Source organism: Hyperolius riggenbachi, chromosome 3 (assembly GCF_040937935.1).
Source record: "Hyperolius riggenbachi isolate aHypRig1 chromosome 3, aHypRig1.pri, whole genome shotgun sequence".
NCBI classification, from domain to species: Eukaryota; Metazoa; Chordata; class Amphibia; order Anura; family Hyperoliidae; genus Hyperolius; species Hyperolius riggenbachi.
This window is the reverse complement of record NC_090648.1, coordinates 237,213,975-237,239,792: the sequence shown is the minus strand read 5'-3', so window position 1 is coordinate 237,239,792 and position 25,818 is coordinate 237,213,975. Positions and strand designations below refer to the sequence as shown.

General features: G+C 39.5%; 1 protein-coding gene across 2 annotated transcripts in view; it reads left to right on the top strand.

Moving 5' to 3' along the window:
- Nucleotides 1-25,818, top strand: part of PLXNA4 (plexin A4) — a 910,299-nt gene that overhangs the window by 763,538 nt on the left and 120,943 nt on the right. For both annotated transcript variants that reach the window (XM_068276018.1, XM_068276019.1), the window contains 4 exons: nt 8,882-9,121; nt 10,690-10,836; nt 19,194-19,428; nt 24,344-24,486. In XM_068276018.1, coding sequence (XP_068132119.1) covers nt 8,882-9,121; nt 10,690-10,836; nt 19,194-19,428; nt 24,344-24,486 — 765 coding nt within the window. The remainder of the gene's footprint in view (nt 1-8,881; nt 9,122-10,689; nt 10,837-19,193; nt 19,429-24,343; nt 24,487-25,818) is intronic.

The following is a 25,818-nucleotide window of genomic DNA, read 5'->3' as shown; positions in this document are numbered from 1 at the left end:
TGTGTGCCCTTTGCTCCTATGGTCACACCTCAATCATATTTTAGAGTGTGCTGCATTTTCTCCAGATAGACATTACTCCCTGCTGACGAGCACATATGGAATAGGTCTTATAAATACATGACCTGTATTATATTAAACAGTCATATAATCATAGCTCTTAGTCCAACTGGGGCACACAAATTATTTCTGGTGACCAGATTGCCAGCTATAAATGACCTAAGTACTCACATGGCACTTTCCCTGTAGATGAACTTGTGCAATACATTCCATTTAGAAATAGATTTGTAGTTCTCAGATTTTAAAACTGTAACAGCAAGAGTATATACAAAAAGTACATGTTCTATTAATTCAGAGGCAAGGCTTATATTATACAAAAGTTAAAACAAGAGGTTTTGTTTACCTCCAAAGGCCTAACGCTTCAGAATAAACCTATGGAAAAGAAATATATATTGGTGCTGAGGAATGTACTAAACAAAATAGCCAATATGTTGGCCAATTTGCCCTTTGACCTGAATCTGAATAGCAATGCTCATTAGGACTCTTGTGGCAGTTACAAAGAAATCCAAAGTAGAAGTGAAATTTTGAACTGAATTATACCTATTAGTAGCAATGTGGTCACCCACACATCAGTCTGCCTCTAGCTATTTTTTATTAATCAAATCATTCACATATCATGCCAATCTGTAGTCTTGCAGATAAAATCTACTTAGCACTAGCTACTGGATACTGCTTGACACCTTCTTTCCATAATGAAACAAAACAGAAGTTAAGATTACTGAACTTATGCACTATTCTATTGTGTAGAATGTATAAGCAGAGATGCAGCATATTCATTTCAATCCCACTGACATCATATAATTAGTTGAAATCAAGTTTTACTTGTACAATACAGTACATTTATTTCTTATGGAAATGTGTTATTACAATGCAATATGAAAAATGCTAATCATACACGTTTGATCCATGCTGATAAAGACAGATCCAGCTGTTCATACTTCACCTTGATGTGCGTGAACAACGAACATCTGAAAGTATGTGGCAATGAGGTATATACCTTAGCAGTAATTGAGAACCATTTAGCATTTCAGCATCACATCTGTAAACTCTGCACAGATGTGAAGTTTGTTCATCTTCAGCTTCTTGCAGAAGATTACAGGGAAAGTAATGGAAGCTATTAGGATGCTGTGTATGTCGCATCTGGCTTATCACCCTCTTGACATGTGAACCAAATGACTTCCTGGTCAAGGTGATGTGTGCTGGCTTGATTCCAGCATCTTGGATAGCCATAATCAGTTCTTAGAAGTGGGTTATGAATGTGTATGTATGTATATATATATATATATACCTACAAAGTATTAAATATTTAGTAGGTGGATTTGAGCAGGGATTTTCTTTGAATAGATAAAGTGTGGTTGTCTTATGGACAACATCAATTTACAACTGTTAAAGAGTAACTTTAACCTAGGAATGAACTTCATCTCAATCAGTAGCTGATCTACCCCCTTTCCTGGTGAGAAATCTTAATATTTTCTCAAATGGATCATCAAGGATATCTGTATGGCTGATATTGTGGTGGAACCCCTCCCATAGTGTGATGTCATGACCATGGTCCTGACAGTTCCAGGTCTGTGAACATTGTTGCATTGTGGGAAATAACTGCCAAGCAAGCAGTATCTTCCTCTGCATGGAACTCTCAATAACTGAACATTACCTGGGAGACTGAAGATGTCGCCACCTGTGATCATTTTCAGAATGTAAACCGAGCTGAGAAAAGATTTTTACAATGGGCAAACACTGACTACATAATTTATACTGTAAGTGAATATTGTAAAAAAAAAAAAAAAGCTATTTTATTCATTATTATTTTTGCTACAGTTCCTCTTTAACTCTGTAGCAGCCCAATGCCGCTATACAGCTCCTGTGTGGCTGCTGCATTTCTAATGTGTACCGCAACAGCTTCCAATCTTGTTACACAGTGCAGACAAGGGAGTAATAGAGTTGTGCAGGGGATTACATTTCACGCATTTCCTACTATAAGAAAATGCATAATAAGCTCAGAAAACATCTATTATAATTGAATTAATGTGTTTATAGCTATGATATGCATTCAAATAATAGTCACAGATTTGATAACACCCCAGCAATTCATACATACAATGTATATTAAAGTATACATTTCATTGCAAAGTAATAGACTCTGCTATGGATTTACAGGAATTCAGCCTGCCTGGAAAGCCTATATGGTTTATAATGAATTTACACTTACAGGAGATACATTATTCCTTATAATGCATCACTGATGTAGTCCAAAGATGTTATCCTAGTTACAGTAAGTTAGCATTGCTGTAGTCTGAGCTGAAGTAAAGCATTGCATTTATTATCAGAAACAAGCTAGGAAGACATAGGGAGATACATCTGCCACCTTATTTTATGTGATATTTCAGACATGTGGCTGATACCCCAAATGCCATCTGAAACCCACTGAATCATATCATAGCTAGCCTCTGCCACCTGACTATTCCCCAAGCTATTGCATTGTGATGGAACTGTCATTTATCAAGAAGATTGACAGAGGAAATGGATAAGAAAAAAAAATCTGGGCAGAAGAAAATCCCATTTCTCTATTTGCTTTATTTACAGTGTACAAATGCTAATAGGAGTATCTTTGGGGATAAATACACATGGATGCTTCAAAACCAATTCCCTCTCCCCATCCTATGTTATGAAATGGCTTTAAATATGAATTCTGTATATACTCAAATATAAACCAACCCGAATACAAAATGAGGCACTTAGATTTTTCTTCAGACAAAAGAAAAATTATTTGACTCACGTATAAACCTAGGGTAGAAACCCAGGCCGCTACTATTAACATCTCCGTCCTGCTTTTCTGGTGGTCCAGTGCTCTCCCCTCCCTCCTCCAGACCGCATTTCCTGGAGTCTAGTGGTCCTTTCTCCTCTATACATGGTTTTCTGGTGTGTGTGTGTGTGTGTGTGTGTGTGTGTGTCCCTTCCTCCCCAATACAGCATACCTGGTGTCTAATGGTTTCCCTTCCCTCCTCATATAGTGTTTCTATTATCTGATTGTTCCCTTTGTTATAAAATGCCCTTGTTTCTAGTGAACCTTCCTCCCACCCCCGTACATTACCTGATGTCTAGTGGTCTCCCCTCCCTTCCCCATATAGCATTTTCTGGTGTTTAGTGATCCTTTATCCCTCCCCCATACAGGGTTCTCTGGTGACTAGTGGTTCCCCCTCCATCCCCCATATGCCGTTACTTTGTGTCTAATGGACCCCCCTTCATGCCCCATACAGTGTACCTGGTTTGTAATGGACTCATCTCCCTTCCCATACAGCACACCTTGTGTCTATAGTGGTCCTCTCTCCCTCCACCATACAGCATGCATGGTGTCTACTGGTTGCCCCCCATGCAGACATACATTGTATGATTTTTAAATATAAAGCTTTTCAGTAGCCTAAACATGCCATATCAAATCTTAAGAAAACTCACAACATATTTGTGAGGGTGCCCTGTGTGCTTCCCAGAGTGCCAGGAGCCCTACAGATTTCACTCAATGACATGCAAATCAATGTATAATTTTTATGTAGAGTGTGTATGTTTTGTTGATTTGTTTGAATTTTCAGTTTATATACGGTGTGTCTGTATTAAGATATAAAAATTACAAACTGTTAATTTCTTTGTAAGTGGGAAAACTTTAAAATTTAGCAAATAATTATTTCCAACATTATATATAACACTGCAAACTACATGTGTGTATGTTTAATAAGACAGAATGGACAAGAGACTAAAGTGAGTCAAGTTTCCCTGTTAGTCATGAAAATTAAACATTGCATTAGAGGTCCAATAGGGATGATTAGCAGGTCAAAGGGAAACTTTCTCCTGATGCAACTAATGACTGTACAAATTTGCATATTGCTCTTTAAGAGACTTAAAAGTGAAAAATTAACATTAATCGATCTTCGAACCAGAAAAAGTTGAAATGACTTGATGGTCTATTTCTACTTATGCAGTCCCCGAGCCTCGTTTGCACCGACTTCCTGTGCGTAGCCCCACCTCCTTTCAGATGAGTGCCATGGCGTTCTCTCTGTCTGAGATAGAGTACTATGAGCTCACCACAGAATTTCCCAGAAAGGGGGCAGGGCTGCATGCAGGAAGTGGTTCATAAAGGGCTTGGGTACTGCATTAGTAGAAACAGACCCGGGAAGTCCTTGTAACTCTCTCTGATTTAAAACATTGGTAAAATGTTTATTTTCCACTTTATAGTCTCTTTAACGGCTAGTTCTAGAGAAAAAAATATTTTGTCTTGCAGCTTTCTCTTAAAGAGGAACTCCAGTGAAAATAATGTAATAAAAAAGTGCTTAATTTTTACAATAATTATGTATAAATGATTTAGTCAGTGTTTGCCCATTGTAAAATCTTTTAAATCCCTGATTTACATTCTGACATTTATTACATGGTGATGTTTTTACTGTTGGCAGGTGATGTAGCTGCTGCTGCATGCTTGTTTGGCAGTTGGAAACAGCTGTAAACAGCTATTTCCCACAGTGCAGCAAGGTTCACAGACAGGAAACTGCCAGGAGTACGTACTCAGAGTTTCTTGTAAGAGGGGTTTCACCACAATATCAGCCATACAGCGCCCCCTGATGGTCTGTTTGTGAAAAATAATAGATTTCTCATGTAAAAGGGGTCCATTAGGAGCAGGCACCACCAATGTAGATAATCTTCGCTTTATTAATCACATAAGTTAAAAGGCAGCAACACAACGACAGACCGCTGTTTCGAGCCTCCTGGCTCTTTATCAAGTTGTAAAAAACTGCAATACATACATTAACCTACCACCATTCACTATATACAATATATGAACCAATCAGTGATCTGCGTTTGAACCAACCAATCACAGTGCTCAGCAGAGAGGAGGACCTGATGGGAAACTGTGCAATGCACAGTAAATCCCACCCCTTAGAAAAGAATCCTCACACCATCTGCTTAAAAATAGTCTTATGACTAACATCAACCGTGTAAATAAGGTTGCCCCGTCCCAAAATACTTACTGTAATAGATACAGGAAATCTCCGTTGCCTAATAAAAGCCGCTCAGGCAAAAAACGCATCTAATCCAGCAGCCAATCACGCGCTCAGGCCGCCAGCCAATCACGCGCATCCGACTGGTCCAATGGCGGCCAATCAGCGCACTTCCCTGTCTAAACTCCGCACAAGACAAGGTTAATTGGAATTTAACTAAAAATGAATCAAGAACATTGAAGGCACTTGAGTCTAGAAGGGACATTGTGATCCGCCCCGCTGATAAAGGCGGGGCAGTGGTAGTCCTTGATGCCAACTACTATAGGAATGAAATCTTGGGACAACTATCCCAGGTCGAAGTGTATAAGAGGGTTGAAAGGGATCCTGTTGGGCTGATATTAACAAAAATAAAAGCATTGATTGAATCTGCTCTTGCTAATGAAATAATTGATGATAAGCTTGCTAAATTTTTGGTTAAAGAGCACCCAGTTACTCCCGGGTTTTATACGTTGCCTAAGATTCACAAGAATTTAGAGTCCCCACCGGGCCGTCCGATTGTGTCCGGTGTGGACTCTATTTTCGTTCCATTAGCACAGTACCTTGATGGGGTGTTGCAGCCAATTGTGGTAGGCTTGGATTCCTATCTCAAGGACACTTCCTGTTTTCTCGATAGGTTGAGGGGGGTTGGAGACATTGTTGGTGACATCCTTTTGGTTACACTGGATGTCAAGAGCCTCTACACCTCCATCCCACATGATGGAGGTGTGGAGGCTATTGATTGGTACTTGATGACCCATCTTGATCTCTCGAATGGACAGCGTGGTTTTTTATTAGACCTTTTGACGATTGTGTTGCATTTCAACTATTTTAAATTTGAGGACAGCTTTTACGTTCAGCAGAGGGGAACTGCGATGGGGTCGAACGTGGCCCCGTCATATGCAAACCTTTTTATGGGCCTGTTCGAGGAGTCATTTGTATATACCGATGTGCTTTTCCGCCAGCATGCTAAGTGCTGGTGGAGGTACATCGACGACATCTTTTGCTTGTGGGCGGGGCCGCGTTCGACCCTTGATGAATTTTTATGTTCCCTCTCTGAACGATGTCCTACTATACGTCTTACAGCTCATGTTGATTTGCAGAAGGTCTCTTTTTTAGATACAGTTGTCTATCGTGATGGTCTGGGGTTGGGTACCGATTTATATACAAAAATTACTGACAGGAATTCAGTGTTACATTATTCTAGTTTTCATCCAACCCAGATGAAGAATTCCATTCCAGGAGGTCAGCTAAAAAGAGTATCAAGGATTGTCCCAGAGGGTGTGACCCGTGATGTTCAATTGAATAAAATGAGACAAAAGTTTAAGCATAGAGAGTACCCTGCCCATACCCTTAGTACAACTAGCAGAAAGAGAAGACCCAGGCATGGTTCACCACGCATGCCCTTTGTCTCCACCTATAACACCTGTAGCACACAGATTACTGCTGTAATTCGAAAACATTGGCATCTATTGAGAGAGGCCTTTCCCAGAGTCCCTGAATTTCGTTACCCCCCACTTTTATCCTTCAAGAGAGCGCCCACTATTCGGGATAAATTGGTACATACTAGAGTTAAGACAGAGAAACTTAGAGAAGGCAGGAAGGGTACGTACCCTTGTTTGAGTTGCCATCTATGTAGTGCCATAATTAAGGGTGATGTCTTTAGACACCCGTCTAGGGGTACTTCTTTTTCTATCAGAGAGCATTATGATTGTAACTCCACGTATGTTATATATCTACTTAAGTGTCCTTGTGGACAAGCCTATGTGGGTAAAACCACGAAGGCACTTAAAGTGAGACTTTCATCTCACAAATCGGCCATTAGAAATAGGGATAACACACAGGTGGTGGCAAGGCATTTTGCAGAGGCCGGTCATAATGTTTCACAGCTGAGAGTTCAAATTATAGATGGTGTTCCTATTGGGTGGGGTGGAGGCCGTGATCGCGATAAAGAATTATCCAGATGCGAAGCGTTCTGGATTAGGAAGTTAGACGTTTTGGGGTCTGGGGCCTTAATTTGGATTACGATCTGTCCTTCTGCATTTGAGAAGCGTTTAGGTCCTTTTGGCTAATTCACCTGTTTTTTAGGTTTAGTTTTCCTTTTTAATCATGTATTTATTTTAACTAATGGGTTAGTGAGAAGCGTTTGTTCTTCTTTAATCACAGTGCATTATGAATTGAATTATGTGTAACTTTGGGGATTGGTTGCCTGGTTCCATATATGCCCCCCCTTTTTGGCTATACTGCTTTCACTGCATCTGAACGCTGATGGCGGTTTTGTGTCATTGTTTGCAGCAAGCCTTGGTAGAACAGAGTTAAGGCTGTTGTTCATGGTTGCCATGGCGACTATACTGGCCTCTGAGGCGATGATTAGGTGGGGTGGTAATAGCCTCCTTTATGTTGAGCGTCCGGATTGGACGCTTTATTTATTTACATGCTTGGCATTGGTACTGAGCAGGGGAGGCGTGACACCCTAGCCTTGCGCCATTAGTCGCCATACGAAGCTGGAGTGTATACTATTGGCCAGCGGAGATATTACACGTATCTGCCGCTTATTGGCCGGCGCCTGGAAGCGACGTGACGTCAGCGCACTTCATTTGTTTAGACAGGGAAGTGCGCTGATTGGCCGCCATTGGACCAGTCGGATGCGCGTGATTGGCTGGCGGCCTGAGCGCGTGATTGGCTGCTGGCTTAGATGCGTTTTTTGCCTGAGCGGCTTTTATTAGGCAACAGAGATTTCCTGTATCTATTACAGTAAGTATTTTGGGACGGGGCAACCTTATTTACACGGTTGATGTTAGTCATAAGACCATTTTTAAGCAGATGGTGTGAGGATTCTTTTCTAAGGGGTGGGATTTACTGTGCATTGCACAGTTTCCCATCAGGTCCTCCTCTCTGCTGAGCACTGTGATTGGTTGGTTCAAACGCAGATCACTGATTGGTTCATATATTGTATATAGTGAATGGTGGTAGGTTAATGTATGTATTGCAGTTTTTTACAACTTGATAAAGAGCCAGGAGGCTCGAAACAGCGGTCTGTCGTTGTGTTGCTGCCTTTTAACTTATGTGATTAATAAAGCGAAGATTATCTACATTGGTGGTGCCTGCTCCTAATGGATCTCTTGACGTGACCGCTCCAGTGGTGTGGAACGCTGCAAGCTTGGGCACACACTTCTCTCCTTTTATGGGTGCTGTTCCAAACCCCCACAGTGTTTGATCATGTAAAAGGGGGTATCAGCTGCTGATTGGGATAAAGTTCAATTCTTGGTCAGAGTTTCTCTTTAAGCAAATCTTTGTTTAGCGCTTTACATTATAATATAATGAATTTAGGCTCAGATTTACTCCAGATAACATTAAAGTAATTAATTTCACCAACATGTTTATTTCTTATTTATGTGGTTCTTTTACTGATCAAAATACAACCAATATTATATTAAGTGTCCTTTTTCACATGATTAGATATTTCCTACGCCTGCAATTTATCCAGGTTTTAATATCTGAAATACTTTAGACTTTAAACTGTGCTGTAAAGACATATGTGCCTTTGATTTATAAATTGCTTTTTCAGCTTCATTTTTTGTTCTAAATGAATTATCCTCATCACCACTGCAAGGAAGAAAAGGTTAATTACTATGTAGTAATTCTTCCAAGCATATTAGAAGGCAATATGTTAGCGGGATCTCTAATACGCTAAAATTTTAATTATACAAGTGACAAAGTTTTCTGCAGTACATACAAAGAGTCATTTAAATATATAAGTAGCACAAACTGACACTTTGGATTTCATGTTTTCTTCCCTATAGAACTGTACTGTATTGAATTCCACTGAGATGATCTGCCAGGCCCCAGCAGTGGCCACTAATTCCAACAGCCAACATGATGGGATTGAGCGACCTGAAGAGTTTGGATTCATTTTAGACAATGTTCAGTCCTTGCTTGTTCTCAACAAGACCAACTTTACTTATTACCCAAATCCAGTGTTCGAGCCATTTAACCCTGCAGGGATCTTGGAGCTGAAACCTGGAAGCCCCATAATATTAAAGGTAAATGGAATATAGTAGTGTAAAACTTGTTTTCAGTATGGATGTATGAAAACAAGGAAATTGTATATTTGATTAATGTTCAACTGTCATTGGACTAAATATCCATTAGAGGTTGTTAATGAGATGCATATAATTATGGCTTCCATGCAAATTGTATGCAGCTTGGATTTGAACCAATCAAATGCCCTGGCTCCTGATTGGTCTTATTCAAAGATGAATGCAATTTACATGAAATGTACATGCTAACGTGAAATAATTGCATCCCATTGACCATCTCTAATACTGATTAGCAACAACATCAAAACCACTGACAGGTGAGAGTAATAACATTGGTTATCCCATTACAGTGGCAAATGCTAAAGGGTGGGATATATTATCCCAGTAAGAACCGTGCTGCTCTAGCCCCTTAAGGACCAGAGCCTTTTTTTTTCAATCCTGTGTTTATCACTGTGATTGGCTCACATTGATCACCTGTTGTTGAGCCAATAAAACTGGCTCCTTGCCAACAGGAAGGAATTTGGCTTAGGACTGCGGGAAACCACCGGTGTAGATTCTACGCATTAGAGGTAGGGATCTGCAAGTGCGGTGTATAATCTTTCAGCTGTGGTCCCGAGCTGGTTAAGCAACAACTGAACAGTCAGTTCTTGTGGGTTAGGTGTAAGAAGCAAGAAAACCAGGACCAGTTTACGATGACTAGAAGACTGGATCAGAACATTTCCAAACAGCAAGTCTTGTTTGCCTTTCCCAGTGTACCAAAAATGATCCACCTAAGGACTGGCAGGCTACAAGCTTATAGGTGCTCAAAACTCATTGTTACACTTGTGGAGGAAGGACTAGTTTGTCTGGTCCGATTCTACAGTAGAGCTACTGAAAGATTACATGCTGAAAAACTTAATGATGACCACTAAGGAAAGGTGTGAGAATGTCAGTGTACTGCTGCTTGCTGTGAAGCACAGATAAGTCACAGTGCTAGTGCTGATGCTCTTCCACTGCTGAAACCGCCAACAGTGTCCACATGAGCATTGGAAATAAAGAATGGAAGTAGGTGTCCTGGTGTGAAAAATCATGATCTTTTTGTAGACCATGCATGTGGCTAGGTTCATATGCAGATTATTTATCTGTGGGATGTGCAGGAAAGACAAGTCCCACCAACAGGACCCAAATCATTTACTGCTAACTTCATAGCACATCTTTAGAGGTCTTGTGGAGGCCATGCCTTGGTGGGTGAGAACTGTTCTTGCAAGCCAAGGGAAACATACACAATATTTAGGAGGGTGAGTTTGTTGTAGCTTATGTTTGTATGTATTTGTGTTTGTGACTGTGTCATTACCTGCTTGTCAACTTTAGCTTGAATTTATAATTCCAAGATTTACTGTCTGGAGCTGGGGATTAAAGTTTTCTCATTTTGTATTTTTTTTTATTTTTTTGCTGATCCAAAACTAGAAAAAAACAAATCTCTGAATTAAGTATTTAAAAATCACTGCCATTTAGTTGTAGTTCATACACTGATGTTCGTTTCATACGTGGTTCACAAAACTCTATATATTCACGTGAATCTTTCATCATAGGGGAAGAACTTGATTCCACCGGTGGCAGGAGGCAATATGAAGCTGAAGTACTCCATGTATATTGGTGAGAAGCCGTGCACAGTTACCATTTCTGATGTACAGCTGCTATGTGAGTCCCCAAATTTGACTGGGCGCCACAAAGTCATGGTGAGTATTGTAAAAACAAGTAACACCAAGAGCCCCAATAGAGTAATATGTACTGGTAAATGGTTTCTAGATAGAGTAAAAAGTAATACTCACAAACCAGGGTTACTATTAGGCAACCACTGTAAAGGCAGGTGGGGAGATTTTCCTGACCCCACTCAGGAATATGAAGTCGCTCTCTGTAGATGAGAAAAAGGGGGTTCAACCCTCCACCCAGGGTGGACTCAATATTATGCAGGAGAACAGAGGCACCAAAAGGATAAAAGGAATCTAAATGAGCTTAAAAAACAAATTCTTGGTAAATAGAGGAGGTAGTGGTGGACCTCCTCCAAGTAGACACACAACGACTGTAGTAAAGACAGTCAATATATTTTATTTATAAACTCCAAATATGCAACGCGTTTCGCAGGTTTGATCCCGCTTCACCAGGCAATAACAACGGAGCAATAGCATATGTGGTCAGTAGAAGAGCCAAGAATTTGGTTTTAAGCTAATTTAGCTTCCTTTTATCCTTTTGGCGCCTCTGTTCTCCTGCATAATGGAGAGTATTGTGCCATCCAGTTTTCTCTTAGCTGGACTGTGAGTTATGTTATCTGTGAAGAAAATCTCACATCAACGGATGCAAGAAAAAAACTCACTTTTAAGATACTTGGTCAAGAGCCAGACTCTGGTCTCTACTACCCCACAGGTTATAACTGTAAATGTGCCCATTAATGATACAAGCTTGATAGTACAATCACTATCTAAATGTATCCATTCAAAGAATATTTACTCAGTTTACCCTTCAACTAAATAGATTTGGTAAGGTTGTAAGATCAGGATTCTGTTATTGATGGGCACCTTTATAGGCTGGAGAGTTAAGATGGTTCCCACCAAATTATAGTGTATATAAAGTAACAAGATGATGCAATTAGTGCACAAAACCATTGTCATTAGACAGCTGAGTTTAGCGGCAGTTCTCTGTAGTTAAATCTATGCAATGCGAGGATTTTATCATCCAGAAACATGGCATAGATTTAACAACGCATGGCCCCAAAGTGGATAAGGAAACAGTCTTTGGGCTGGTGCACACCAGAGCCGTTCTGAAGCATTTTTAAAACGCTTGCAGGGGGAAAAACGCTTGGCTAATGAAAGTGAATAGGATGGTGCACACCAGAGAGGTTCGTTTTGTTCCACAAACGCAAACTTGAGGGCTGCAGCATTTTTAAGATTTCTGAGGTATTTCTGCATCAATGTTAAAGTATAGGAAAGTGGAAAACAGCTCTGAATAACGCTAGATCATAGCGGTTTTCCAGGTGTTTTTGTTACAGTAGCTGTTCAGTAACAGCTTTACTGTAACAATATTTGTAATCTGCTGCACAAAATGGCTCCAAAAAACTGCTAGGCATGTTTAGAAAACCTCTCTAAACATGCCTAGAATAGCCCTGAAATCTGCTTCAAAAACCTCTAGCATTTTGCAGATCTGCTAGAGGTTTTTGGTGTGCACTGGGCCTTTTTGTTGTTTTGCTTTGTATTGTAGGTTGCATAGTGCCTGCAAAAAAAAAATCTACCTAAGCACTATTGTTATCTGCAGACATGTACAAAATGTAATTCTCCAAACTGTCAGTACATATAAAAGATGAAACTATATTAACTTAACAAACAGCAAGCATGTTATGTTGTGAGCCTACATAATTTGAGATAGCAAAATGGAAGAAAAGAGCAATGATGATGTGCAATAACCTATAGCCGCCACATATAAAATTACTGCAGTCTGATCACTGGAAGAAGAATTATGATTCATTGCTGTGGGTAAGTGCACAATATACGCAGCTGTTTCCCTTATTTAGTACACCTGATAATGTGATAACATAATAATAGAAATTACAGCTTACTTCTACTGTAAATCCACTGTCCAAAATAGGGCTGTTAGGATTTTCATTGTAAAGAATAAATAGAACCTAGAGCTATATCCACGCTGACATTTAAATTCCACATTTCCCCTGATGATTTGTCTCCAATGATTTTTTATCACAGCGGAGCTGGTTGTTATTTATTCTTTGTGCCATTTCAGGCAATCTTTTGTGAAAAGCTATTGGAAGACTCACAGTTCTGTGTTACTCTGCTTTGTGATCTGTGTTTAATCGCACCTCTCACTTCCTTCCTTCCCTGTGTATATAACAGGCATGACTTTTAAGCTTATTTAATTAGACAAGTGCAACCCCGTGTCCAAATAAGATGGGGTGCTGTATAATCTGTAAATTGTTGCAAAATATGATCCTTTGAAATGTAAAAAACGCCCACTTCTACCCCTGGCATCAACAGATCCTCAAGATTGTAACTGCATGATTTCCAAAAAGAATTTCTAATTTTGATTTGTCAGAGCACAAGATATCTTTCTCATTTCCTTTTACTTACCAAAGAAATTTAAATGCTCTATCCAGTAACATCCGTTAACATCAGTTAACATTTTCTATACATGGTTGCATCTAGAGCTACTAAAAAAACAAAAACTTTTTTTAGTGTAGTTGAAATTTTCTCTTTAGTGACTGAAAAGTTCTAATAATGTTTTGATAGAGACGGAGATGCGGGTTAATGGCCAGGTGCTCACTTTATACGCTATACTCATACACTGAATTTGTCACACACTGAAGCCAGTAATGTGCATCAAGTTTGTTTTTATTGTAATCCGTTAGTATATTAAATTAAAACCTTTCAGTCCATTCTTCAGTCCAAATTGTATGTAAAATAGACCAGTGCTATTTCGACAATTGCAAAAATAAAAAGTGCAACAGCACTAGATAATCTTGGTTCATTCTCGATCCTTTGTCAAGCATAATGGCACTGGAAATAGTGGAATATGTTGCAACTAGTAGACTGAGCCAATGCCTGTCCAGGTATTTTAGTGCAGCTTTTTTACCTAGATGGTGAAAGGAACTCCTGATGGCCGTGGTGGAGATACATGTTAATTGTTGTATTAGACTCATCTCTTCCCAAGCCATAGTGTGGAACTCCCTGGAATCTATTTTTAAACAATTAATACCCCAGCTTAGAAAGGTTATATAGAGGACTTTTGAAAATAAATTGAGCTGAGTCAGAAGGTACATTAAAACATATTAACAGCCCACAGTACTCAATATGAGAAAAAGATTGCCATAAAGTAGATAAAAAACCATTCAACTGTCAGAGTGTTGGCTGCAAATCAGAGGAAACAAGGTTATCTATTAAAAGGGCTGGTTTAGGGAAGACTGATAAGACTGGACAGATTTCAGATTACTTATTGCATCTGGTCTCTGATACACAGCTCCTCTGTCATTTCCATCCCAGTGACTTTCTGTTATTGTCCAAAGGCCAAAGCTGATTTAATCCCCAAAGTATTAGAGGACACCTGAACTTTTCTGCTCGGCTATAAAATAGCCTGTTTATCTCCTGAAATCATTTTTTTAAAGCTACAGTTCAACACCTGCAAAATGATGGGTATGCTGTTCTTGTATGTATAGGGTAACTATGGTTTGGTCAAGTGTTGTCAGTATAAAGTATAAGATACATACAATCTTTAAAGTAAATGTAGAGCGTGTTTTTAGTATACTTAATATATTCATTATAGTAAGTGCTGAAAGTAGAGTTGTGTTTTAAGTTTTTTTTATTTTTTTTTATTTATAACACCAAAGGATACAAAGTGAAGGTTCACATTTTTAGAAGCTGTCTGCAAACATGATTATTTACACTTTTGTTCAACCTTTTTATTCTGTAAGAATTTGTGTGTGCCCTGGATCCTTTTAGTCTGGAATATGGTAATAAATATAAGTAGTGGGTGTTATGATCATATTCCGATTGAGCAAGATACTTTTACCAGAAAAAGTATCTTGCATTACTTGTGCCCATACAATACCCAATATTTTCAATAGATTAGAAGTTAATTTTGATATCACAATTTAATCTTATGAAACTCTGCTAAAGCCTTGGCATTTTCTGTTAATATCACGATCAACATATTGTTTGAATATTAATTGGAAATGTCCGCTCCTTGCTTGATCTAATGCAGTAACAAGGCAGTGGTTTTTGGTGGGTACATGGGTAGCAGCAGAACACAATCTTGGTTTACACAGCTTTGTACTGCATCAATCTAGTTTAGATGAGATCAATATTAGGCATGATTCCTGCTGAAATCTTGTCAAATAACTTCTAATAACTAATGATGCAAAGTGAGAAAACAGATAAACAATATCTAGAAGACATTAATAGTTTACCTGATCTCTACCACAATTTTTTTAGTTTTACTCTTGTCCTTCTTACATTACAAATTCCAAGCTTTCTAACTTGGTGACTGAGCTCTGTGCACTAAAATGATTTTTACTTTCTTCTAAGAACAATGCCTTGATGACCCTGAATATGTCCCCTATAATGGGCCCAGGGATCTGCCCCTTTTCCCCATGTGACTATGCTCTGGCCTCTGCTACTGGTGCAAAGCATGGCATCTTCTACTTTAAGGAGGGGTAGGCAAATATCAGGGGACTCCCAAGGCTCAAATAGAAATTATTTATAAATATATATCCTTTATCAATAACTAAGTCTGCTCTTAGTACAGCCTTGCTGCTTTTATGTTGCTCCTTAGCATACAGTAGCTGATGCCAGCTGTAAGCCTAAGCAGAGCTGAAAGCAAATGTTGTATTTGTATCCATAATGCTACATTTCCCGATTGAATGAAAACATTATAAACATTTCATATTGGCATTAAATGTAATAAATAAGACAACCTGGGAAAAAATCTCTGTATTTCCATAGAAAACTGAGATAAAGGGTATAAATAGTATTTATGGTTGTGCCTAAAGCAGTTCCCAAGCCAACTAATGACAGTCTATCAGATCTAATCATTCAAAAGTTTAGTAAGAACAAAGCGAACTTGTATACAGGGACATTATTTATTTTATACTCATATATCATTATATTTGTAATTAAATGGGTGTTTTGTGTGTGCATGAATAGATGCTTGAATTGTTTTTGATTTGTGTCCAAACAATGATTAGTCACAGCCACCCCTTGAATTCAATACAGGAAGTAATCAGAAAACACTTCACATGCAGGATAATAGGACCAACTTCATTTAGAAAAATGGAATCCAAGGCAAAGAATGTCAAACACAGCTAAAACACAATTTTACATTGTCCCATTCAAAATTCATGCTCAGTTTTTACATTCCATGTAAAATACTTTAGACCTGCAGATCTAATTAAAAACAAAGCAAAAAACTAAACACTGTGTAGACTAAACACTAGAAATGATTTGTGATTGGTTGCTTACTGTTATCTGCTTTGCCCATTGCCATTTCAGTTATATAGTCCATTGCCCATTGTCATTTCAGTTGCACTTATCTGTTTTTGCAATATTTTGTGAAGTACATATAATTGTATTTCATGCAGTGCAAAATCTGGAGGTCATAAAATATTGGAAGTGTTTTCAGACACAGCTAATAGAAAAAGTAAAAATATTCAGTGACGTTTCTTCCCAAACAGCTAGATATGTTTTAAATGCACAAAACTGCATTTTTGTCATAACTTTGTTCCCATGGTTCCCACTGCCAGTTGATCTGTGGGGTGTTGAATCAAACAAGCCTTATAACTTGCTTCCTGTACTTACTGCAGAGAAAAGAATGTCATGTTGTACTGTATTATATAGTGCTACAATCTAAAGCTGGCTGCAATTGGCCAGATTATCAGGCGAGTGTTTTAACCTCTTCTATACCAGGAGTCTCTAGCCCCTTAACGACCAGAGATTTGTTTTCAAATACGGGCAGTGATCACTGTGATTGGCGAGTTCAGCAATAGGATATGACCCTAGGTGTTAAGGGCTCGTCTCCACTATTGCGTTGCAAAATCGCATGTGTGCGCATGGGAATTTCCGTGTAAATTCGCATGAAAATTTGCATGGATGACGATGTATATGAATTTAACCATGGCAATGCCGGTGTGCTTTTCCATTGATTTCATGCGAATTTGCATGCGAATTCGCATGAAAATTCGCATACCAAAACAGCATGCGAATTTCCTATTAAATACATTAGCGGCGATTAGCATGCATTCCACTCGCAGGCGAATTCTGCGGCTCTTTTGTGCGTTTTTTCACCGCTGAAAAAAACGCACCTCAACAACGCTACAGTGGAAATAGGCCCATCCACTTGCATTACATGTGCGAATCCGCATGCGTTGGACCGCTGCAGATTCGCGATAGTGGAAACGAGCCCTTAATTGCAAGTCTCAATAACCTGTATCGTTACAATTTAGAGATCTCAGCATTCAAAGTTAAGTTGTGTTTCTGGCTCCATTTTTGGCTGCTGAGAACCTTGTGTTATAGGTATGTATGAATTCGCTTCTCTGGTATGATTTACCTTGTTGACCCAGAGTCTAAAGGGAACCCTGTAGCCCAACCTAACCTTGAAGTACTTGTTGTCTTGAGGTGAGTAAAACATGTAGTTTAACACTTATGTCCATTATCTCGAAAGTATGGATTTCTAGAGTTCCCCTTTAACCTCTTGAGGACTGCAGGGCTAAACCCCCCTAGTGACCAGGCAATTTTTAGTTTAAAAGGCCACTGCAGCTTTAAGGCCAAGCTGCAGGGCCGCACAACATAGCACACGAGTGATCCCCCCCCACTTTTCTCCCCACCAACAGAGCTCTCTGTTGGTGGGGTCTGATCGCTCCCCCCATGTTTATTTTTTTTTTAATAAATATTTGTGTTGCCGTTTTTAAAAAAAAAAAACCATCTTCCTTTAAATCCCTTCCCTTCCTCGCTCCCTCCCTCCCCACAACCGGCCAATTACGGCGATCGGCTGTCATAGGCTTCTGCCTATGAGAGCCGATCGCTCTCTTGTCCCCCAGGGGGATAGCCGTGTCGCACGGCTGTCCCCAGTGCAGCGCTGCTGCTGATCGCAGCGCTGCACCTAGTAAATAGACGGCGTAATCGCCGTCTAACAGTCTCCCGAGCGGCAATAGCCGCTCGGAGACTGAAGGCAGGGCGGAGCTCCGCCCCCCAAGCAGGAGATGCGCGCGCAGCCTGCGCGCGATCTCCTGCAAAACAGAGCCCCAGGACTTTACGCCAATTGGCGTTAGGCGGTCCTGGGGCTGCCGCCGCGGCCACGCCTACTGGCGTGACGCGGTCGGCAAGAGGTTAAAGGATGGTGATGTTTTGGATGTTTGGATTCCTTTTTACTCTTTTTTTTTAATTTTTATTTTTTTTAGCAATTTATACTGTTTGGACAGATATTTCTATGATTTGTATTGCCTCAGTCATTATGATAAATGGTTGCATATTGCAGGAATTCAAGTGCTCTTGAAACTGCTCAAATTGTAAAGGTAATTTTCTAAAGGTTTGCTGGTTGGATAGATTCTGCTTTTATATTTTTATTGCTTACTTTCTCATGGCTCCTTGAAGTAAGAGATGCATTAAAATTTAATATGCCCTGCCTTTTTAAAAAAATAAATTTAAGCAAATTAAATATGTTGGCATAATATAGTAGTTAATGTACTAAACCTCTTTAGTGCCTTCGCTGCTTGTTAAAAAGTATCTTTAAGGATTTTGCTGGCTTCACTTCACCTTATGATTCTGACACAATTAGCAGCCATGAGAAACAGTTAGTGTTAGTTTAGTGCCTAATTACACATATAAATGAACTCCTATTTGTAAATCATGCAACTTTAGGTCCTAACTCCTCTGGCCATCAGTATCAGGGAAGGGCTGCCTTGCAAGGATGGGCAATTGGGCAATACAGCAATGGAGGTGGACCTGGTATAGCTCTAGAGTGTGCAATCATGCTATTATTTTCCTTCCCTTCTTGAAATTCCACATATTGAGCAGATTGAAATGCCTCCTGCACTGCAAAAGCTTAACCAGGAGGCTCAGTCAGCTGAAGGTGGTAATAAGTGGTGCTGAGTCATATTCTGGCATGTTGCATGTAAGCGAAACCTCAGATGTTTGTAATGAATCATGCCTGAATGCAGGGTTCAGTAGGATGCAGTAACCGGCAGTAATTTATTCACTGGTTTGTGCCGCTTTATTTAGCTTTAATGCATAGGGCTCACTCCTCTAGTCCATTCTGCTGTCTTTTGATAGCTGTAGTGAGAGAAGTTGCATATATCGTTAGCATACATTTAGATATGTGGTCTTCCTATTCTCACACATTTTACAGGATTGAAGATATATATCTATCTGTAGCTTCTCCTTTACCATTAATATATGTGTTGTACATACTTGTAAATGCATAACTGAATTCATTCAATGCCACCAGCACTACGTAGCAAGGTTTGAAGAGCAGTATAGGCATATTTTGTAGATATGACTACAGGCTTAAGGTTTATGTTTACTATCTTCATGTCTTCTTTGTATAGGCTCACGTTGGTGGAATGGAGTTCTCTCCTGGCATGGTTTACATAACACCGGACAGCCCTTTGAGTGTGCCGGCCATTGTCAGTATTGCTGTAGCAGGTGGACTGCTGATAATCTTTATTGTGGCTGTCCTTATAGCATATAAACGTAAATCCAGAGAAAGTGACCTAACACTTAAGAGATTGCAGATGCAGATGGACAACTTGGAATCACGAGTAGCCTTAGAATGCAAAGAAGGTAAGTTAATGATAGTAGAGATTTATGTTCATTATTTTGTTTATTCATTAGGTTCCTCTGCCTTCTCAACCAGAGAACATATACACCAAACTGGTGACACAATAATTGCATACAGCATGGACTGACACACGTGTACACTGTACCACTAGGTGATTGAAATCTCTGTTCAGCCACTATGGTATCCATTTGATACTTTTTTTCCTAAACATCCCATGTATACATAATCAATGTAAAGGCTAGGAAAGCATGCTGAATTGACTTGAAGCAAGTCTCCATGCAAAACATGTATGTTATCACTAAATACAGTACAACAGAGTAACCAAGCAGCTCAGGGTGACCCAAACTACTAGAAATGTATAGGGGGATAAAGGGAACCAAAAAGCCCTCCTACTAAAAAAAAAGCAAAGCTAGGTGTAATTGCCTTCTTAAAACAGAAGGAAATTTGCAATAATTCAGTTATAAGTAAACATTTGTGGTTACCCACAAATTACTACCACTAAATATGCAAATTATCTCTTTTTGCCCTTGTTAAGCCAAGCAAGCATCCAGAACCGCTGATGTATAGCAAGCCTATAACTATAAGTTTTACACAGCCATATCAAACCCACATGTAGACAGCCTGTTTTGGACTTTTGGTCCTCATCAGTACATGGCAGGGATTGATAATGCTGTATGGGTCACCCTGAGCTGCTTGGTTACTCTGTTGTACTGGTCCAAGCCCTACTTCATACAGCCTTATCAATCCCTGCCATGTACTGATGAGGACCAAAAGTCAGAAACAGGCTGTCTACATGTGGGTTTGATATGGCTGTGTAAAACTAAAAGCTATAGGCTTGCTATACACCAGTGGTTCTGGATGCTTGCTTGGCTTAACAAGGGCAAAAAGGGATAATTTGCATATTTAGTGGTAGTGCATTGTGGGTAACCACAAATGTTCACTTATAACTGAATTATTGCAAATTTCCTTCTGTTTTAAGAAGGCAATTACACCTAAATGCAGTACAGGATTGCTAGAATCTTGCCTGGTGTATCATGCCTGTAGTTTTGTCTTCACTTCCTGTATAGTTACTGGTAACAGGAAGAGAGAGAATTTATTGAATGGCAACAAAAGCAGAAATGTCCGCATGCCCACATTGTCTATTATTACAAATGACCTGGAAACTGTGGTGCTACCTGACAAGAGATACAAAGGGTACAGTAAAGAGTGGTGCAGACATGGAACCGTCTATGGGAGATGCAAACTTTCCTTTTAAACAATACCAGTTGCCTGGCAGCCCTGATCTCTTTGGCTGCAGTCAGAAACACCTTATCTGCATGCTTGTTTAGGATTTATGGGGTTGATCCACTAATAGAAATAGCACGAGTAACCTCCTGTTACTCACTCAATGTCATCAGCGTGCCTTAATTGCATGCTATTGGCTGCATAGCATGTGTAATCAACCCCATTGTCAGAAGCACATGCTATGCTGCTGTATTGCAGCATAGCAAGCGCTAGTAACTTAACGCTGCTCCACTCCTCCCGCCCTGAGCACCTGTCAAGTGACAAGCAGCCTATTAGGCCAATCAGAGTGCGGGGATCATGTCCTTTAATGTGACTGGACCTGCAGGTGCTCAGAGTTGGAGGAGTGGAGCGGCATTAAGTTTAGTGCTCCCTATGCTGCAATACAACAGCATGGAGTGCGTTTCTGACAGTGGGACTGATTACACGCGATACATGGCCAATAGCGCGCATAGCACGCAATTAAGGCACGCTGATGAAATAGCGCGAGTAACAGGAGGTTACTCACGCTATTTCTCTTAGTGAATCAACCCCTATGTCTAACAGGATTAGAGGCAGAGGATCAGCTTGACATGTAGACAATTTCTATGGCTTAAAGGACAACTGAAGCAAGAGGGATATGGGGGCTGCCATATTTATTTCCTTTTAGGCAATACCAGTTGCCTGGCTGTCCTGCTGATCCTCTGCCTCTAATACTTTTAGCCATCATCCCTAAACAAGCATGCAGCAGATCAGGTGTTTCAGACATTATTGGCAGATCTGACAAGATTAGCTGCATGCTTGTTTCTGTTGTTATTCAAACACTACTGCAGCCAAATCGATCAGCAGGCTGCCAGGCAACTGGTATTGTTTAAAAGGAAATAAATATGGCAGCCTCCATATTCTTCTCACTTCAGTTGCCCTTTATATTTAAATAATATATCAGCCTCCATATCTCTCTCACTTTAGTTTCCTTTTAAGGATCTAACAAGCTACATGTATTCATCCATTTTCTTTCCTGCTGCAGTAAGTAATGTAAACTGTTAACAGCGGTCACTGCTAAAGTTCAGCACAGGAAAAGATTCTTCCCCTAAAGGCAAACAAAAGCAAACACTGAATGAGAAAAAAGAATAAAAAAGAATAGGAAGCCTGGTGCCTATTGTCTATGTGGAAGGGAGCTTCATGAAAAATTGTACTATGGTTCCCCATGAGATCTAGTGGCACCCCTAGATTCATATTATTACAAATGCCCATTTATGGCAAGGGGATTTTAAAGTGAAGCTCCTGCCAAGACATGAAGCAGACACATACACAGGCATGTACACACATGCTCCCAGAGGCACAAGCAATTCTATTCTACAAATATCAAACTAAAGATGTTGGAATTATTTCATTAGTTGACCTTTGTAGTATTTTTTTTTATTCACTTGATTAAAATACTGTATGTTTTGATGATGTTATGGTTTGCATTTTAAATATATTACTATCAGATCATAAATAATATCAAACTTGCCGCGAGCACAGAAATGTTTATTGTTGCGCTTTGGTGAATTTGGTAACTTCCCTCCTCCCTACTAGCTTTATGAGAGGTATGTTAACCATATGTAAGTGCTTTAAAAGCCTTCTAAGATTTTAATCATTTCCATAAAATACATTTCCATAATAACTTTAATTCCTAGTTCTATAATCGTTTTGAACATCCGTGCCTGATTGGGCACAGCACTAACAACATATTGCAGGGACTTCTTTAAAACATGTTACTTCAATACTTAACAATTTTTTTCTCAAAATTATTTCAATGTGATGACCTTTAAGTGTTTTAGCTAAAGTGTTTTAATATTGTTCCTCAAGCTGTTTTCAATTGTGCTTTCAAAGTTATTAGCAGGAGCGTAGCTGGCAATAATATATTGTCATGACAACCTGGTGTTGGAGAGACTTTTGTTAGCTCTGTGGACACCAAGAAGGTTACAGTGATAAACCTGAGATTTTTAAGCACTGTTTTTATTATTCATAGCTGCATTTCACCCCATTTGCATCAACTGGCATTTTTTTTCATTTGCAGTGTATAGAATTAAAGTCTTAAGCATTTCCTTTGGAGAATATTATAACGTTTTTAACGCATTGCCATGCTGTGTTTATTAAAGGGAACCTAAATTGAGAGGGATATGGGTGTTTCCTTTTAATCAACACCAGTTGCTTGGCAGTCCTGTTGATTTCTTTGGCTGCAGCAGTGGTTGTATTACACACCTGAAACAAGCATGCAGCTAATCCAGTCTGACTTCAGTCAGAGCACCTGATCTGCATACTTGTTGAGGGGCTGTAGCTAAAAGTATTGGAGACACAGGATCAGCAGGAGAGTCAGGCAACTGGTATCAGTTTAAAAGGAACAATCCATATCCCTCTGTTTAGGTTCCCTTTAAGCTAAAAAAAGGAAACTGGAAGGATGAAAGTTGTTCATGTACTGTATAGGTAAAAGCATTTGTAGAATGTGTTTTGTTTTAAAATTCTTGCTGTAGCATAGCTTTTATAGTATTTCATCTCATTGTTGCTCTCTAGAGGAGTTCAATGGATCTTGTCAGAATCTGATTGGAAGTATAATAGTTCAGTAGGTTCTACAGCCTAATTATAAAGGCTAGAAGCATGCAACCAATATAGGCCACTGACACATTTTAATCTCATCAGATAATATGAATAAGGAATAAAGGGCCTGATTCATCAAGCTAAAGCAGCACCGCTTAATGTGCAGTAGTGTGCGTTTTGCATGCCTTACATAGCAGCTGCTATGTAGGTGCATGCCTTCCCTTAGTTACGCACATTGCTTTTTTAGCAACAGGCATAACTTTCAATGTGGGCGGTCTTGGGAAGTATTGCTACCGTTATAGTAGCAGCTGAGAGTGAAGTATCATGGTAGTGATCCTTCACAGGACCGCCCGCATTGAAAGTTACGCACGTTGCTAAGGAAGCAATGCACATAACTAAGGGAAGGCACGCTCCTACATAGCAGCGTGCACTGCTATGTAAGACATGCATAGCGCACACTACTGCACATTAAGCTTTAGCAGGGCAGCTTGATGAATCAGGCCATAACTGTCATCGGGGTTGATTCACCAAATGCCGGTAATACTCTGGTGCACACATAGCGCATGGCAATATTGCCTTCACTTTGGCCTGCAAGTACTGCAAGTTTTATGATTGTTACGTGGTTAGCATGACTCGCGGTACTAGAGTAGCATAACCGTTGCTACGGTAATGCACATTACTAATGAGTGTTACTGGTAATAACACACTTTACCATAGCAATGGTTGCGCTACTTGAGTATCGTGAGTTACGCTTATTGTGTAAGTCATGGTACTTGCAGGCAGTGTTGCCAACTCATCCCTTTAATTACTGACACATCTAAGTTATACAGGTTCTGGGGCTACTTACACATAATCAGTGCCTTAACTGCATCTACCTAGCCACGAAACCTGTATAATTCATATGTGTCAGTAATTAAAGGGATGAGTTGGCAACACTGCTTGTAGGTGGAAGTGAAGGTGATATTGCTGTGTGCTATGTTTGCACCACAGTATTACCGGCTTTTGATGAACCAATTTCATTGTCAATTGGAGACTCACTACAGATTACTGATCACCAAGCCTTTTTTTCTGTTTTAGCTTTTGCTGAGCTGCAGACAGACATCCATGAGTTGACCAGTGATCTGGATGGAGCTGGCATTCCTTTCTTGGATTATCGTACCTATACAATGAGGGTATTGTTTCCTGGCATTGAAGACCACCCAGTATTGAGGGATTTGGAGGTACAGTACACATTGGCATAGATCTCTATTTATATTTATTTCATATTTATGTAAATATTTTCCCCATTGAAAGCATTACATAAATATCCTTCTTTATAACAACTCTTGTTGTTGTTGTTGTTATTGTGAAACAGGTTATTTCTGCTACCATTTGCTATTTTGTCATAATAAGAGACACTCTATACAATTCACTCACCACAAGTGTGCTATTTGCACTATTTGTTTTGAAAAGATTTGATGAAGTTTTACATTGATTTTCTCAACATAATTGCATACAAGCACTTGAAGACCACATTGGTGAATGTTTAAATAATAGCTACAGAGCTCTGAATCAAAGGCTGTCCAACTGTTGTATACTTGTATCAAACAATAATAATAATGATGATGATAATAGTTATATAATAATAGTTATGTCAAAATTTAGTGAGGCTTATAAAGTTATAGATAGCATGAGAAGAACACATCTTAATAAACATAACCAGAACACAACAGGGACTAGTTGCAGGGTACTTAAAGGTAATTTCTTCAAGTTATTTCTAAGACTCCACTTCTCCTGACCACTGTAGTAATATCCCAACACTCCATGTAGACTTTATATAATGTTTGATCACATGTACAGGGTGGGCCATTTATATGTATACACCTTAATAAAATGGGAATGGTTGGTGATATTAACTTCCTGTTTGTGGCACATTAGTATATGTGAGGGGGGAAACTTTTCAAGATGGGTGGTGACCATTTTGAAGTCGGCCATTTTGAATCCAACTTTTGTTTTTTCAATAGGAAGAGGGTCATGAGACACATCAAACTTATTGGGAATGTCACAAGAAAAACAATAGTGTGCTTGTTTTTAATGTAACTTTATTATTTTATGAGTTATTTACAAATTTCTGACCACTTATAAAACATGTTTAATGTGCTGCACAATGGTGTTGGATTGTCAATGCAACCCTATTCTCCCACTCTTCACACACTGATAGCAACACTGCAGGAGAAATGCTAGTACAGGCTTCCAGTATCCATAGTTTCAGGTGCTGCACATCTCGTATCTTTACAGCATAGACAATTGCCTTCAGATGACCCCAAAGATAAAAGTCTAAGGGGTCAGATTGAGAGACCTTGGGGGCCATTCAACTGGCCCATGATGACCAATCCACTTTCCAGGAAACTGTTCATCTATGAATGCTCGGACCTGACACCCATAATGTGGTGGTGCACCATCTTGCTGGAAAAACTCTGTGGTGTTGCTATCAGTGTGTGAAGAGTGGGAGAAGAGGGTTGCATTGACAATCCAACACAATGGGCAGCACATTGAACACATTTTATAAGTGG